Raw genomic sequence first — 15,843 nt, forward strand, 5'->3', positions numbered from 1 at the left:
GGAACATTGGAGCTAGACCACGGAGGGAGTCTGGCCAGGAAAAGTGGGCAATGGGAAGATGGTAGGGAGGGCTGGGAGACTGTGGTGGTAGTGTGTGCCCAGTGCAGAGGCCTGCTGTGGTCTGGGATGCTGGCAGGTTCACTGAACACTGGTCTGGGGTATGAACTATGGAGGCTAGCAGCTCTGGGACATTAAGGCCACTGGCTGACAGACACAGTGGGGAAAGTGGGGCACCTCTGTGCCTGCGGGCGCTAAACTGAAGCAACTCATTCAAGGCAGTTCAGGCAACCAGTCACAACCACAGATTTCACATGGACCTTCTGTACAGAGTGCAAATGGTTTCACCATTGGGACTGCCAAAACAAATGAGAAAAAAAGGCACTTGAAAGGCCACCGATGCGTTTGGAAGCAACATGATCTAGCACCTTGGGAGATGTGCATCTTTGGCTTCAAGGCAACAAAAGAGTTGTTCATTAAAATGAGCTTTCATGAAACAGCTCTGAGGACTCTGAATGAGGTCCAACAATTTGATTTTTATTTTCCTGGGATGAAATGCAAATGCAAATCACAGATCAGAGACCATAAATACATTTTCAAAAGGAACAAATTTAAAAATGGGCATTGATTTTCTCCAAAACTGATGGTAAATTTTGACGGACATATTACCGAGAATTTTTCTTCTTCTTCTTCTTGTTAATTAATAATACAAATTTGTGTTATGATTATTTATAGATGAACTTCAGCCTAAAGAAATTTTTTGAACGAATTTAAACAAATGCAGAAATGTTCACTGGCTGACTCGACCACAAGAAGAGTGTGAGTCTCCTCAGAACTGAAAATCATGCCAAACAAGATTTTAGGATGTAGACAAACTAAATGACCACTCTTTGTTTTCTCAGTGTCTGTGCAAGGCCTTGTGATTGTAAGCATAAACCGCTTTTCCTGTCAGTGCCTTCTCCACCGAGGGCAAAGGTTCACGCCCAATTTTTGCAGTGAGGCAGCCAACTCTCAGGGGTCAGAAATGTGAGAGCCTCCTCACCCCACCCCACCCTACCCACAGTTTTGCCCCCATCTTAATCATGTTAACAACCCACCACAAAATGTAAGAGCCAGAGGGAGACCTTGGAGCCCCTTAGGAAAACCAACATGGGGGTGGGGATGGGAGTGGGTGAACCTTGTGCTCTCGCTTTTGGGCCTCATGAAGAAAGTTCTTGCCACAATCAAGATGACTCTGTGTGTGTGTGTGTGTGTGTGTGTGTGTGTATGCACATGTGTGCTTTCTGTGCACGTCTGTGCATGTAAGTGAGTGAATGTATGGAGGGATCAAATAGAAATAAATCAGCTTGAATGGTGTTTTAATAAATTGAAACCATTTAGAAATACCACATAATTTCAATAATTAAGCAATTTTCAGGATTAACCTTATAAATTTTTCCAAAGCCATGAGGACCTACATGATATTCTCCAAAACCTCTTATAATAAATAATATAAATAAATCCAACTTTCACTAAAGTATTATCAGAGAGATGAAATCCATATATGCATATTATTGCACCTTTCACCTCAAGAAAGTACCAACTAATATACTAGTCATCACAGTATATTATTGCAGAACATTAGAGAAACACTTACAGAACACGAAGGTATTTGAGTCCAGAAAGGTCATTCTTGTTGATGCGGGTGAAGTTATTTCCATTCAGTTCCCTGCAAGAGAAACATCAAATATTAATGAAGATTGTCTCTACTGGGATTTACATGAAAGATGCAGTGTATGATGGTCACAAGTGGTATTTCTTGAATCAAGGATTCTGTTACATAACAATCAAACACTCTTAAAGCATATTAAATGTTTCTGATGTGACACCAATCTGTATGCACTTAAGACAGTTTGGCCCACATTGTAACGTTTAGCCTACATCAGTAATAAGGTGACTTACAGTAAATAATCAAGTAGTTATCTGCACATCCGTCTGTATCCCCAGACTCCCCTGAGTCAGATTTATTTAATTATACCAAGCGAGTATTTGTTTTAAAAAAGAGACAGAGCAAAAGAAAGTGGAAGAATGAGACAGAAGGAAAAAAGAAAACCTTGTCTTTGACATCATTGTTCAATTATGCAGTCTCACTTACTTGATTTTGCAGAGATTTTAAGAACCCATTTTAGAGTATCTGCTCTTAGAACCTGTGAACAGCTTGCATTTTAAACAAGGAATGCAAGCAACCCTCTTGAGCTCCCACACAATTGACTGCACCTCCGTGAAAGTCAAATATGTAGTGTGATTAGTGCAGTGCAGAGATTAGGAGAGGAGATGGCACAGATATAGAGAGCTAATAATTTGTCTACATCCCCCCTGCTGTGGGTGTCATCAGCAGTGACATCCAGGAAAGGGTGGGGGTGGTTGTCAGGCTATGTTTACACTTGTCTTTTGGGCCAACATCTCTCCTGACTGAATCAAATGAAAGCCGTTCAATTAAGATAGTGGGATTACCATGCAGTGCAGGTAGCAGTGGGAGCTCTTTGAGGACATAAGAACAGGGACTGGCAAGAGCACCAGAGTGTAGTGGACACATAGTTATATGATGTAACCATGGAGCAGAAAAGATTCATTCTAGCCTACATCTATCACACAAGCCAAGATGTAGGATGAGGAGCTCCCACTTCTAGCTACTGTGGTTTAGCTAATAAAAAAACACCATGTGTCATGCCAGAATGAGGATTTCTGGACAAGTCCTATAGCAAAATTTCCTCCCCCTATGAACTGGCAAAGCATACTCACATATAACCACACACACAGGCCTAAATGGACAAAAATTGGATTGAGAGCCCAAACTTGACTTCTTATGGTGCAGTTCTAATGATCACTCTTGGGACTTTGCGAGCAAGAGAGCGAGAGAGAGAGAGAGAGAGAGAGAGAGAGAGAGAGAAGAAGGAGAGAGGTCATTGCCGACAGATGGTCTGTGTACACAGGTGCATGGACAGAGAGAAATAAATAATGGAGTGGGGTTCATTAGCTGTGGCCTGATATACACATGTGCTGTTTATTGCTGGGCACTTAATCCAGCCTTTCTCATGGTTTCTCAAGAACACATCTACTGGGTGGCCCCCTCTACTGGAGCCCATGGGAATGAGGGGCCTGCAAAAGACAATAAAAACAGCAAGTAACTCACTGACTAGGGAAGTAGCAAAACAAACCTATAGATAAAATGTTTGTTTTCATGCTATTACAGTAGAGGTTAGATCTATTCATTAGAATAGAATAGAGTAGAATAGAATAGATCCAATTAGATGGGAATCAAGTTCCAAGTTTCAAGTTTGGTTTATTTGTCACGTACACAGTCATACACGGTATAACTCGCAGTGAAATGGTTTTGTGAGTGCTCTGTCCAAACTGAGGAAAGAAACAGGGGTGCATAAGGAAATATATATATACAAAAATATATAACAATGTATGTACAGTATATGTATAATATGTATATATACACAATGTACAATGTATATATGGATATATGTGTATGTACACAATGTACAATTCCAGTTTACAAATTTACAGATTTACAGTCACATGGTGGTGGTGGTCCGCACAGTTTATCAGTTGCCCTGATTCAGGGCCCGAATGGCCTGTGGGAAGAAGCTCCTCTTCATTCTCTCTGTATTGGTCTTCAGGGAGCAAAAGCGCTTCCCTGACCTCAACAGAGAGAAGAGCCTATTGTTGGGATGGGTGGGGTCCTTCACAATCCTCCTGGCTCAATCCTCCAGCAGATCTATTTCCCATAGGCATAAAAATCTTTAATACCTGTGTTTATCAGCAAATTTGAAGTCACTTAAAGCATTCTGGTTCAGAGTACACATCTGTTTTTCCCATTAAATGTGAATGTTTTCTTTAAAAAAAATAGAGTACAGCTATTAACAGCTGTCACAAGCTAATGCTTCATAAAAACATTAAATGGCCCATTTCATTCATTTACATTTATGACACTTAGTACACACACTTATCCGGAGTGACTTATTTATCAGGGTGACAATGCATGTATTGCTTAGGAATTGAACTCATGACCTTAATGTTACTAGCACCGTGTTGTACTTGCTTTACCAGGTAATGGCCCTTATTTGTCTTCATTCAATATTTTTAAGCCCCTCCCACCAGGCATCTAAAGGAAAAGTTTAAAAGCTGCAAACATGGCTGAGGGATTTCCATTGCTAAACAGGTTCATTTCAACTGTTGGGCTATGAAAATGAAGCAGAGTAGGATCTTTTTGGGAGGTCCATTAGACATTTACATCACCCTTCTGCCGTTTCTCTCCATAAATGGGGAGAAGTCCTATCATACATAGCCCGGGAGCCAAAAAAGTGCCATTGTTCATTTCCTGTCATCCCATCACAGCGTGACAGAGAGCTGGGGACCTACATGCTTCATGTTCCCCCAAGAGTCCTGATTTCTCAATAATTTCAAGAGCTATGGAGGAGTCCGGTAAAAAACTCATTATGTTTATTTCTGCCATCTGCTAAAAATCCTGCTGCGACAGGGAGGCCTGTTTCGAATTGAGCGATATAACATGAAATGAAATCCAAGGCAGACAGAAGGGAAATGCACATGCAAACTCTATTACTCCCTCTCTCTCACACATGTTCATACACACATACACACACCACCCCCTGCCAGCCACACATACAACCCACTCAAAAACATACATACGCGTGACAAAGGGGGACTGCAGCACAGCGCGTTTTGTTTTGGAAGCCTCCAAAGAAAATGAGCGCCTGATTCCAGAGCCATTTGTTGGGAACAGCTTTGGGCTGGCAGGAGAAGAGGAAACGAAGGACGATCTCGGGTCAGCGTGACTCCATGGACGGTGCACCTTGCTGGGCCTACAAGCTGCTGACCACTGGCCACAGGAGCACACATGCTGTGCATTACATCACACTCTAGCGGACTGTGCTAGAGTGGAAGGATGCCAATTTCCGAAAGAAGATGTTACGGTCTGGCATGTGTACCCAAGAGTCACACAGAATCCTGGCATGGAGAATTTGAATATTCAGTTCTGCTTCAGTGTTTCCTACAGCCATATGCTAAGAGCTTCACTATATGATAAGCTGACTAGGCATGTTGATTTATTATCATTATAAGAATGTACAGTGGATCCAATTTGGTTATCCAAAAGGAAAGGCATGACCAAAAATAACTATATCCTTATTCTCAAATGTATCAAGTGTCAACACATGCTGTGACCACAAAAATAAAACTTAAAATTTATTTGCTAGTGCTGATAAATTTATGAAACAGTGTGCTTGTTTTTCTCACTTGCCCAGTTCCCATGACAGGTGGATATGCCAGTCATGAAGTCCAACCAGGGAGTATCTGAGCTCTGTATAGATAAGAGGTGAGCAAAGGACTTACAGATGAAAGATACACTAAACCAATTTAAAATACTTTCTTGTAATGCAAAATACTTTGTTGTTGTTTTTTCAAATCGTAAACTTAAGTGGACCAAACATTGTGCCTAGTTGCACACCTCTCCAAATCTTTGGCTATAATTTTTTTCTCCTATAACATCTTCTGATCCTGACACTGTAAGGAAGAGAAGGCCCAGTGTAACAGAACAGACTCCAGAGACCCAAAGCTCAATGAGAGAGAAACATTGACCTATATAGCAGACCAATAAGTGCTTGCATGCACATACAGCTATGCATCTACCTACAGAAAGTCAAACCAGACCAGAAAGACAAAAATAACTGCCAAGAAACCTATTTGGATAATTTCTGTGATGATTCTCTGAACTGTGTCTCTTTTAAGTTGCCATTTGTATTTCATACCCCTGTTTTGCGTTTATGAGCCTAATGAGAATAGTAAATTCAGTTTCATTCCTTGCACTATTAGATTTAGAAATAGAAGATTGGAAATTAACTTTTTTGCCACATCAGCTAAAACAACACCACTCTTGCAAACAGAGCGCTGACTAAACAGAACCACACTTTGCACTATCAGGCACTCTATCTGTTCCTCTATGGAGTACATTCAAAAATAAGTTAGTCTAAACATTTGTAGCTATTCATATCTTCATTTGCTTTCCAGAGCAGCGGAACATTTAGAGGGAAAAAAGAAAACATAAAAGATCAAAACACTTGAGATACAGAAGGACCAAAAACAGGACAAAGCCATGTAGTTCTATCCAATTCTAAGACCAACAAAGCCATCCTTGTTTGATATTGGAGCTGCATTCACCATTTGCTATTGCTAGACACTGTCACATGCCAGTATATTGTGTAAAAAAACAAAACAATACAAAACCAGTTACATAGAAGGATGCTCAATAAGCATTACACCAACAGCATCTGCTGCAATCCCTGAGGAGTACCTGGTAAAAGATGTGAGGTAACCAATTGTGTGAATATAGACTTGTAAATGGATTGTTCAAATCACCCAGAGGCAGAATGGAGTACAAACTCAATCTGGATTTAAACAGAATGGAGGGGGAGGGGCTGTAGTTGACACTGTTCTGTGATCGGTCTAGATGTCAGGCAGACTTGAACCATGCTTGGATCCAGCATTGCAAACCCATAGTCTGACCCCCCACTACCCCACAACAAGGTCATCGAAACAGCACTCAGCCATGTGTGAAATGAACCCCATATTCTATGAGTTGCAGATTCACAGTGAAAGGCGTACCATATAGAAGGAGCAGTAGTGAAGAGGAGGGGACTGGGGCATGCCAGTGTGAAGGCTGCAAGCCCCCACCCCCACTACACCCCATGCTCAATCCCTTTAACAAAATTAAGCAATTACTTCATTCATATGATTACAAATGACTGCAGTGTGGATTCACTTAATCTAATTAAGTTAATTTAGAAGAAGTATATTGTGATGCTGTATAAACAGGCATGTGCCACAGGTACTGCAAAAACCATTAGTCTCTAAACACTAGTGACTGGTTAATGATATTTAACCATATACAGGAGTCAGAAAGGGAACCTATATCACAAGGTGCTCCTAAGAGCTCAGAGTTGCAACAATGTGAAAGGTGGCAAAGAGCGGCCTGTTTTATCTTTAATCAATTGAACATCTATGCCTGTTACCCATTCTGTCAGAATGTTAGAAAATGCCATGCTTCAAGGATGTGGTGTATTTCAGCACATGGAGACAGAGCAGACACCCTTGAACACATTCTCCTGGAGCTAACACAGGGTTTATACCTATGCTTTGGAGATCATGCTGCTACATTCCTGCGTACAGCATGCGTGTGTGTTTGTTTATTTGTGTAAATGTACTCTTTCATCATTAGACATGTGATGTGTACGGTGATGGGTTCTGGGGAACTGTGGCCTTCACAAACATGGAGAGCCCAGATGTGAGGTGCCTCAGTGCTTTGATGGGTGCTGTTGCTGCACTAAATGCGAAAGGGCCTGTTTCTGAGTCCCGCTGGGCACAGTCATTTCCATATGGCATCCTGACACTCATTTCATATAATCACTATGCCCCAATACCGCAATTGTCACTCTATACCATTACTATGATCTCCACGCTAAAGGCTCTTTGTGTACAATTTTCTGACATGTGTCACAAGGCCTCAGCACAGCTCATGAGTTAAACCCCCACAATGAAATATAAGGAAAGTAAGGCAAAAGAAGGAGCACAAAAATAGCTTGATGGAGACTGAAATGACACCAGTCCTGCTTGCTGCTCAAGTCAGGACAGCAAAGGTTCAAATCTGCTCATAAAAGAGTCTTGTTACTGGGATTTCTGCCTATGTGAGCAGCAGCAATGCAAAAGCCTTTGACACACTGTGTCAGCTCAAAGCACCTGATCTTTCAGCTGTATCAGGTGACAGAGCTGCTAAGGAATCTCTCTGATTCGCTGGATGCCAAGTTATTACTTCATTGAAGAGATGCCCTCATGAAAACTGGTTTAATCACTCAAGCATGCATTTTCAGGCATGGCCACCCAGCCCTTAAGCCCGAAGGCAATCCTTCCTAACCCAAATGTAAGTCTTTCATCTTGTCAGTGAGATTCAGTCTGTTGCAGGGGGGTGGGGGGTGTTTTTAAATGCGGTAGGCTGCATTCGACCCTTCATGTACCACGTGTCCCAGAAAAAGCACACAAAGTAAGAAGAGACTGACATGGTCCCTGCGCCTTGCTCCCCTCATTCACTGAGAAAAAGGACCAGCACACAGGCATGGAGGAGAGGTGGTAAGAGAGAACTGGCCACTCCACACACACTGTACAATTCTTCACCATCTTCATCATCAGTACCTGCTTCCTATGAATGATCCTCCTTCCTTGCGCTGGAACATCTGTGAGGAGCACAAAGTCATATTTTGTTGCAGGGAGGAAGTCATCCAGTCACCAGGGGCAGTTTGATCCTTTAAATTAGGTTTACTCATTCATTTGCTTCTGGCACACACACACGTTTTTGTCTCTCATCCAAAAGCACGCTAATCCCTTCATAGCTTATTAGCACCTAGCGCCCATGCCAAGATCCTTGTAAGGGAACTCTCCCTCTTGCTTTCTTTCCGGATTTGCTCTGTCCTGTTGAAGTTAAATTATGGATCTAGTAAGTGGAGTGCTGTCAGTTATTCCAGCACAGATCCACGGTGCCAAAAGTGCCTGAGGCCTTGCCTGGCACCACCGTAGCACTGAAAGCACAAAGGCGGCGCCTGTTCCCAAAATCCGAAATCCTCACTCATGTATGTATTTCTTCCCACATCTGTCTGAAGGCCATCTCCGTCTGGCAGCAAGCCGCCATTCAACCCTCCCGAAGATCCAGGGAACCCCCACCCCCCCCACCCTCTTCAAATACAGGCTTTATTAGCCAAAGGAATGTAGCAGGATAATGATAAAAAGCATACGTAAGAACATAAGCATGTGCTCACGCTGACACACACCTCTCATGCCTCTGTAGTCAAAAATCACACGCAGTATTAAATTAGGCCTAGTCCTGAACTATTAAACCAATTCCAAAGAAGAGTCTCAATGAATAAGGTGGTGATGTCCATGACAATTAAATCTACAAACCTGCTCAATTGACCCTACACGTAAAGCTATATTTCACTACTTGGCTTTCAAAGACAGCTGCTTCTCTGTTGCGCTGTTCTTCTCCCTTCTACAGTTGCACCAGTCTTTCAACATCACCCCTCCACCCCCCCCACCCCCCCCACCACCACCAAACGAATCAATAAACAATCAGTGCCAAGCAAGCAAGGACATTTGGCCATCATGTGGAATACTTGAGGGCGCCTGTGGAAGACAAAGCAGCGGGGGTGATCCCTTGCCCCAAGTTCAGCCGTCCCGCTACAAAGAGAATCCCCAATCAGGCGGCTCGCCCCCGACACGTCCGCCCATGTTTGATCTTGGCACTGCAGCGTTCACAGCATATATAAATAGATTAGTGCAGATAAAGTAGGAGAGAGGAGTTCTCTGGACATCTGCTATAGAACATGGTTAGTGGAGTAAGAGAAGGGGGTGAGGGTGGGTCTCAGCCAGGCCACAGAAAAGCCAGAGAGGCATGTACAGATTTACAGAACATCAGATTTACTGGCGCACAGAAATGTGGTAGAGCAAAAAATCCAAAATAAAAACATGGCTGAGGAATTGAGTAGCCATGTGCTACTCCTCAACTGCCATGCATCTCATGCTATTACAGCGCACCTTCCATTCGGGCCCATCGAAAGCGCTTTGTTAAGTGGCGTGCATTGTAGGTAACTGGTAGGCGTTGGGTGGGGGGTGATGCTCATTGTGTACAAGAAGCATATTTTAACAGGCCTTGGATTGACAGCAGGTTAATGGGGAAACCTTATGGGTTAAAAAAAAGGAAAAAAGAGAGAAAGAGAATGTGAGAAAGATGGACAGAGAGAGAAACAAAGAAAGAAAGAAAGAGAGAGAGAGAAGATTGTGATTTTGACATCCAATGATGCGCAGGTCATGGTGTGCGGGCTCAAAGGTCAGGCCTGATTACAAATGCCTTCTGACAACTGTAAATGGGATTCCTTGGTCTTCTCCCCCCCCACCCCCATGACTAATGCGCCACCATGTCACAACCCCCCACACATGCATGTTAGCAGGACCTTTTCAGGGTGGATAACGCTTGTACAGGGCTCAGTGCAGAGGGCCGGCATCCCCCCACCTAGCTGCTTGAGACGTGCTGTGGTGAACAATCGACCCCAGCAGAGCCACACTGTCCCGGCCAGTCTGGGAGTCCCTGCTATACAGAGCATCTCCCTACCTTACACACTCTTCTGAATATTACAATTATTGTCTAAACAGGTGCTTAGAGATACTTAAAAATCAGAAAAAGGTTTTATATGGAAGAAAAATGCTGTTCTGCATTGTATTGGTAATAACATACCAATAATATTGGTAACAATAATAAATTATTGTTTTTATGTGAAAATGACCCTAGCTCCAGCAAACTGCAAGTAGAAACTTTTTTTCCTCTCAAAGTAATGATTTTTGCTACAGACTTACCAAATCAAATTTTATTTAGCCACCAATGTTAATAATTACTTCTAATGCAAATGTAAGCAGGGTTAAACATTCAGTGAGTTTCCACATGAAAGTGCCAAAGGCAATAACACTAAGCTGCACAATCGCCGCCATTCAGTTAAACTCTGAGTTTCTCTCAGTAAGCACACTATAAAGACAATAAACAGAAGGAAATAAACAGAAAGGTCCTGCAGAAAGACCAAATGCAATTAATGCAACCCTGGGGGCTTCGTCCATTTGTCATACAACATAGGGGAAATCACAGGGGACTTGCATGTGGTGAATTTGACTTGAGCATTCACCTTGAAAAATGACCCCACATAATGGGCCGGTAGGACGGGAATAGTTCTCACGTTAAGAAATCTATCCACAGAGACCAGATCACTTTTACACAAACTACTTATGAAAGACTTAAAACAGCCCAAATCTGACTGATCTGGAAAGCAAAGAGCTTTGTAACATGCACCGCAGCAACCCAAGTGGAGGAGCTCTGCACGGGCATTCTCTGCGTGAAGGTGTTCTTAGAAATCAACTTTGAATCACCTGAAACACTACTCTTTCCCTTGCCTCTCCAAAGGACACAGGATGGCCTACCCACCATGTACAATTCTGAGTTATTCTAAACCTGAAATAGAACAATCTATTTCCAGCCCACAAAATTGATTGCAAGTTGTATATTTCAAAGAATTACAAAAAAAGGGAAAGAAAAATCCAGTAAGAGGAAAAAAGAGTGAAGAGTGAGAGAGAGAAGCCCAGAGTGGGTTGGTGATTACTTTCACTTTTCCTGAAAGTACCCTTCTTGATGAGAGACTCAGTAGCCACACACTTAAGCACCAGATTTGCTTATTAATTTTCTAGATGATTTAACAATTATGTGTACTGAAGAGGGGTGGGGTGGGGGGTGTACTCAGAGACAGATTTAAAGGCATTCTGTCCAAAGAAGAGATCTCTTCACTAAGCTCTAGTGCCCATGTAGGGTAAGAATATCCCCAAATCATTAAGTGGTTAATGATGTAGTATGAATATTTATTCTGATAAGATAGCATCTTCTAAATTTCATCTTCAACATTTTTCATATAGCAAAAAATAAATTTGTCATAAAATTTCCAGCTAGAGTTAAATTTAAACAATTAAGACTTTACAACACGTGGTAATGACAGAGCTCACCCACTAATGCCAGCAGCATGCACACACACACGCACACACACACACACACACACAAGTAGGTATGTAAATTACAGACATGTCCATTGCACACATCTGCTCTTTCCCTCTGTACCTTATACCTCTTTATACCTGCCCAGGAGAGCAATCTTTCCTCTCTCAAACCAGTCATTGTTCTCACTCATCCCTCATTCTAATCCCCTCCACTGGCTCAAGTCTAGAACAGACGGTGGCGGCGGAGTGGACGGTTACTCACAGTCTCTCCACGTTGCGAGGTATGTTCCGGGGCACGCTCTTCAGCCCCAGACCGTGGCAGTCCACGGTGGTGCCGCTGCAGGTGCAGAGTGCGGGGCAGGCGCCGGTGCCGGCTGCCAGCAGCACGCCGCACAGGAGCAGAGCCAAGCCCCACGGCCCTGGCAATGGGGGCCCGCAGCTTCCTGAGTAGCCTCTCCCGGGCATGATCCGCTCCTCCTGCTGCTCCTCCTCACCTCCCACGCCGCCTTGCTGTTGCTGCTGTTGCCTCCTGTGCTCCGGAGCTCCGGAGCCCCCCCTCACTGAGAGCCTACTTTTGCTGCTGCCTTTACCAGCAGAAGTCCTGGCACTGCAGGCTGAGCAAACACACCGCAGCGTATGGGAGATCTAACTAAGTGTGTTGGGGTGGGGGGGCAGGAAAAAGAAAAAAAAAAAAAAAGAGAAATAAGTGTGTTTTTGTCCTCAAGAGGAAGGGCGAATGGATACTTTAAGTCACACTAGTCTTCTACTGTTTGGAGGTTCTTGGGGAGGGGGGGGGGATAAAGCTTGTCCTCTTCTGCCGTGCTTGACTTCCTAAAGAAAACTCTCTCACCCTGCCTCTGTCTCCTCTCTCTTTGTGGAGTTGCTTCTCTCACGCGGAGCTCGGTGTCTACGTCTGGTTCCCTCCCTCTCTAGTCCTCCACTGGCTGCCTACAGAGAGGGGAACAGCAAAGAGGGAAAAGGATCTCTGTCTCTCTCTCTCTCTCAATCTCTCTCTCTCTCTTACACACACGCGCTCATACACACACACACAGCAGTCATCCATCACAAGGATCTACAAATAGCAGCTCCCGGCTCCTCCCACCTCCCCTCCCCCCCCACCTACTTCTCCCTCCCCCTGCCCAAATGCACCTCCCCACACTCTCCTCACACCCCCCTCACACCCACCGTGCCTGAGTCCACCCCTCCACCCACCCACGATCCCTTGGGCGTCCCAGCCCGGCTCATAGAAGCTACACCCCCCACACCAAGAGACTACAATGCAGTGGCCCACAGCTCAGCCCTTGTCCCGAGACACCCCCACAAAAAACCCCATGTGGAATAAGGTCAGCCCAAGGGAGAAGGGTCGATAGGGATGAGGCATGATGTCCATATCCCCTTCCCCCGGGGACCATAGCATCCAGCAACGGCAGCCTGTGCTGGAAGTGGGGGTTGGGGGGGGGGGGGGGGGGGGGGGCGTCTGGCTGGTTATATAGAGCAAGACACAGAGCTTTTGTAGAAGCAGGGCAAGGAGAAAAGGGGGTGGGGGGCATGACTGTGCTGTGCAGACTCCTGCCCATAGGGCAGGTATGTGTGTTTATGTGTGTGGTCAGACAGTGGTGTCTGTCGCTGCCAAGTGGAACACCAAATGAAGCAAAGAAAGGTAAATGGGAGAGAAAGAAACAGAGACTGTCTCAGAGAGTAAAAAATGTTGAAATACAGTATCCTATAAGTTATTTGACAGTGCATAATCTGTTGATCTGAGACATGTTAATCCAATCAGTCAAGAAAAAAGGTTTTATAGCCTTAATAGAACAGTTTGTTCAATTTGTGTTTAAAAATGTAATAATCCCTTAATATGTGAGCAACAGCTGTTGATTTATTTTAAGAGGAAAAAAAATCCAGCTAGAATAATCATTTTTCAAATAAACAGAAATGAAAGAACATCCCATTTATGGGAAGAAAAAGTGATCTGGATAGTCTAAAATGACCTAACCCATGCAAATGGAGAGAGGCTGTTCATTGTGACTGCATGGAATCAAAAAGACAAGACTGAACAAATATTTTGGAAACTACACATTAATCAAAGGACCTTGTTCCTTTTCAGCCCTTGTTTGAGAGAATACATTGCTGTCACTAAATCACAAACTTGCAAACACACACACACCATTTTGCTTGTACCGAGGTGTCAAATAGTCTCCGAAGAAGCAGTGGTAGAAGTAGTGCTCTGCTTGCTTCTACCACCTCTACATTAGCTTTGACTACAGGGGAAACAGCGAGGTTCAGAAGGTTTAACAAAGGAATAATGCTTTTATGGACTTTGCCTGTTGCACCTGTCTTTTATATCTTACCCTGGTTTTACCACAATCTCAGCAATTGCACGCGTCAACATTTCTAACTGATTTTTGGATTCCTCATGTGAGATTAGAAGCCACAATATTAATATCCTGACTGAAAAAAGAGACATTGGAAAGCAAACACTGGCATGAAGATGTCGAGCAAAACAGGGTCCAAAAAATCAGGACTTTTCCTTCTTCAGACATGTCCACTCCTTGGACCTGACTACATCTAGCCTAGTAAAACTGATACAATCATACAGATCATTTATCACCATATCTAATTAAGGAGTAAACATTTAATGGAAATGGGTGCGTCATTCCTTCAGTGTCTGTGACGACTGATATTTCTTATTTTAAAAAATTGTAGCAATGCAATATGAATACTCATCAATAAGCTTTATTAACCTAAGTCATGTTACTGTTGTCTTTTTAAGATAATTACAATATGGGTATTAAACAAAATAATTTAAAAAAAGAAAAAAAAGAAATTAATCTAAATTAGACTTATTCTAAACACAGGGAAAACCACTTTGCATTTATTATAAGTGAGCTATTAATGAGACATATGACCTTATCCAAAGCCTTACAATCCATTAGCCAAGTCCTGTTCACAGTATCTTTTGGGGTACACATCTTAAAATACAGAGAAACCTTACATGTTTTGATTTACTTGGTGTATACCAAGTAATATACTTGTGGCTAAATCAATGCATCTCCCAGCTATGTATTAGCTAAACATGCTGCAGTTAATCAGATCAACCCAGCATTAACATACTGAGTAAAATAAAAATTGGTAAAAAGCTGCCAGCCAGAGAACAAAGTGCTGGTGATGAGTCTATGCAGATGGAGGGCAAATGCCAAAGAAAACCAGCCACACCACTCTCGATTTTGAAACTCTAAACATAGATTCTCCAAATTCCGCATTCAGTCATGTTGACAGAAAACAGTTCTTTTTTGGGGTGTCTGTGAGATAGACATGTACAACATGTAGTTACATTGCCAGGAATGAAATAGCAAAAAAGTCCATAATAATACACCAGTGCATTCCTTGCAGTTGTGAAGTTTTCAAAATGTTTCTACATTGCTGCAACTCTGCTCTATCCTGAAGACTAGAGATCCTTTGTAATAACATGAGCTGGGTAATCCCTACCAGCAGCCAGAAACAGGGTATTTATCAATAAAGCACCAAAAAAAGATAACATTTATAATTAATTCATTGTCACTAATAAGTGGTGTGTAGGTGTGTGGACCTTTATAGACTTGTTGCGTGGACAATCTTACAGCAAGTGAGAGGAGGATCCTGTGCTCATGACAGAAGACTGCATTTTCTTCTCCTCCCCCTTGTGGTGAATATTAAAATAGCACCAAGCACTAGCAATGTGTGTCCTAACACATAAAAAAGGAAAATAGCTTAAGGAAAATAACTTATGGAAAATAAGAATCAGGAAGCTTTTCCTTCCCAAAGTGTTTCTAAGCACCACACTTTGACAAATTAACATTGGTGAGAAAAAACCTACTCTCTCTAAATTTTCATTTAATTTTATTTCCACCTTTGTTTTCCCTTGTTTAGAGAAAGTCATTTTAATGTAAGGTTATTAAAATTTAACAAATGAAGTTTTAAAGAACATCACTAGAATTTAATAGGTAATTAGATCATTTGAATGAAGAATTAAATAAAGATAACTTGGGGATGTTTTAGCAGTGAAGGTGATAAACATTTTATTTGCATTTCTGCTAGATACAAACAGAACACTAAATAGCTGACAATTTGCCCATTGAGCAAAACCTAAAGGCTGGGATTAAATTCTTGACATTTGCCCTCTCCAAACTGTCAGTTCATTCCAGTAAATAAGTGCACACAGGACTTATCAAT

General features: G+C 42.7%; 1 protein-coding gene across 4 annotated transcripts in view; it reads right to left on the reverse strand.

Moving 5' to 3' along the window:
• The window catches only part of slit1a (slit homolog 1a (Drosophila)), a 92,279-nt gene extending 79,635 nt beyond the window's left edge, over positions 1 to 12,644 (reverse strand). For 2 of the 4 annotated variants that reach the window (XM_081714482.1, XM_081714480.1), the window contains exons 1-2: positions 11,897 to 12,644; positions 1,634 to 1,705 (exon numbers count right to left, since the gene is read on the reverse strand). In XM_081714482.1, the coding sequence (XP_081570608.1) occupies positions 1,634 to 1,705; positions 11,897 to 12,099 (275 nt within the window). In that variant the 5' untranslated portion in view covers positions 12,100 to 12,644. The remainder of the gene's footprint in view (positions 1 to 1,633; positions 1,706 to 11,896) is intronic. The other 2 variants (XM_081714481.1, XM_081714483.1) reach the window with 2 other exon arrangements.
• Between the last annotated feature and the right edge of the window lie 3,199 nt (positions 12,645 to 15,843).

The sequence above is a fragment of the Electrophorus electricus genome, chromosome 5 (assembly GCF_041902795.1).
Source record: "Electrophorus electricus isolate QZ-2024a chromosome 5, ASM4190279v1, whole genome shotgun sequence".
Classification (NCBI taxonomy): domain Eukaryota; kingdom Metazoa; phylum Chordata; class Actinopteri; order Gymnotiformes; family Gymnotidae; genus Electrophorus; species Electrophorus electricus.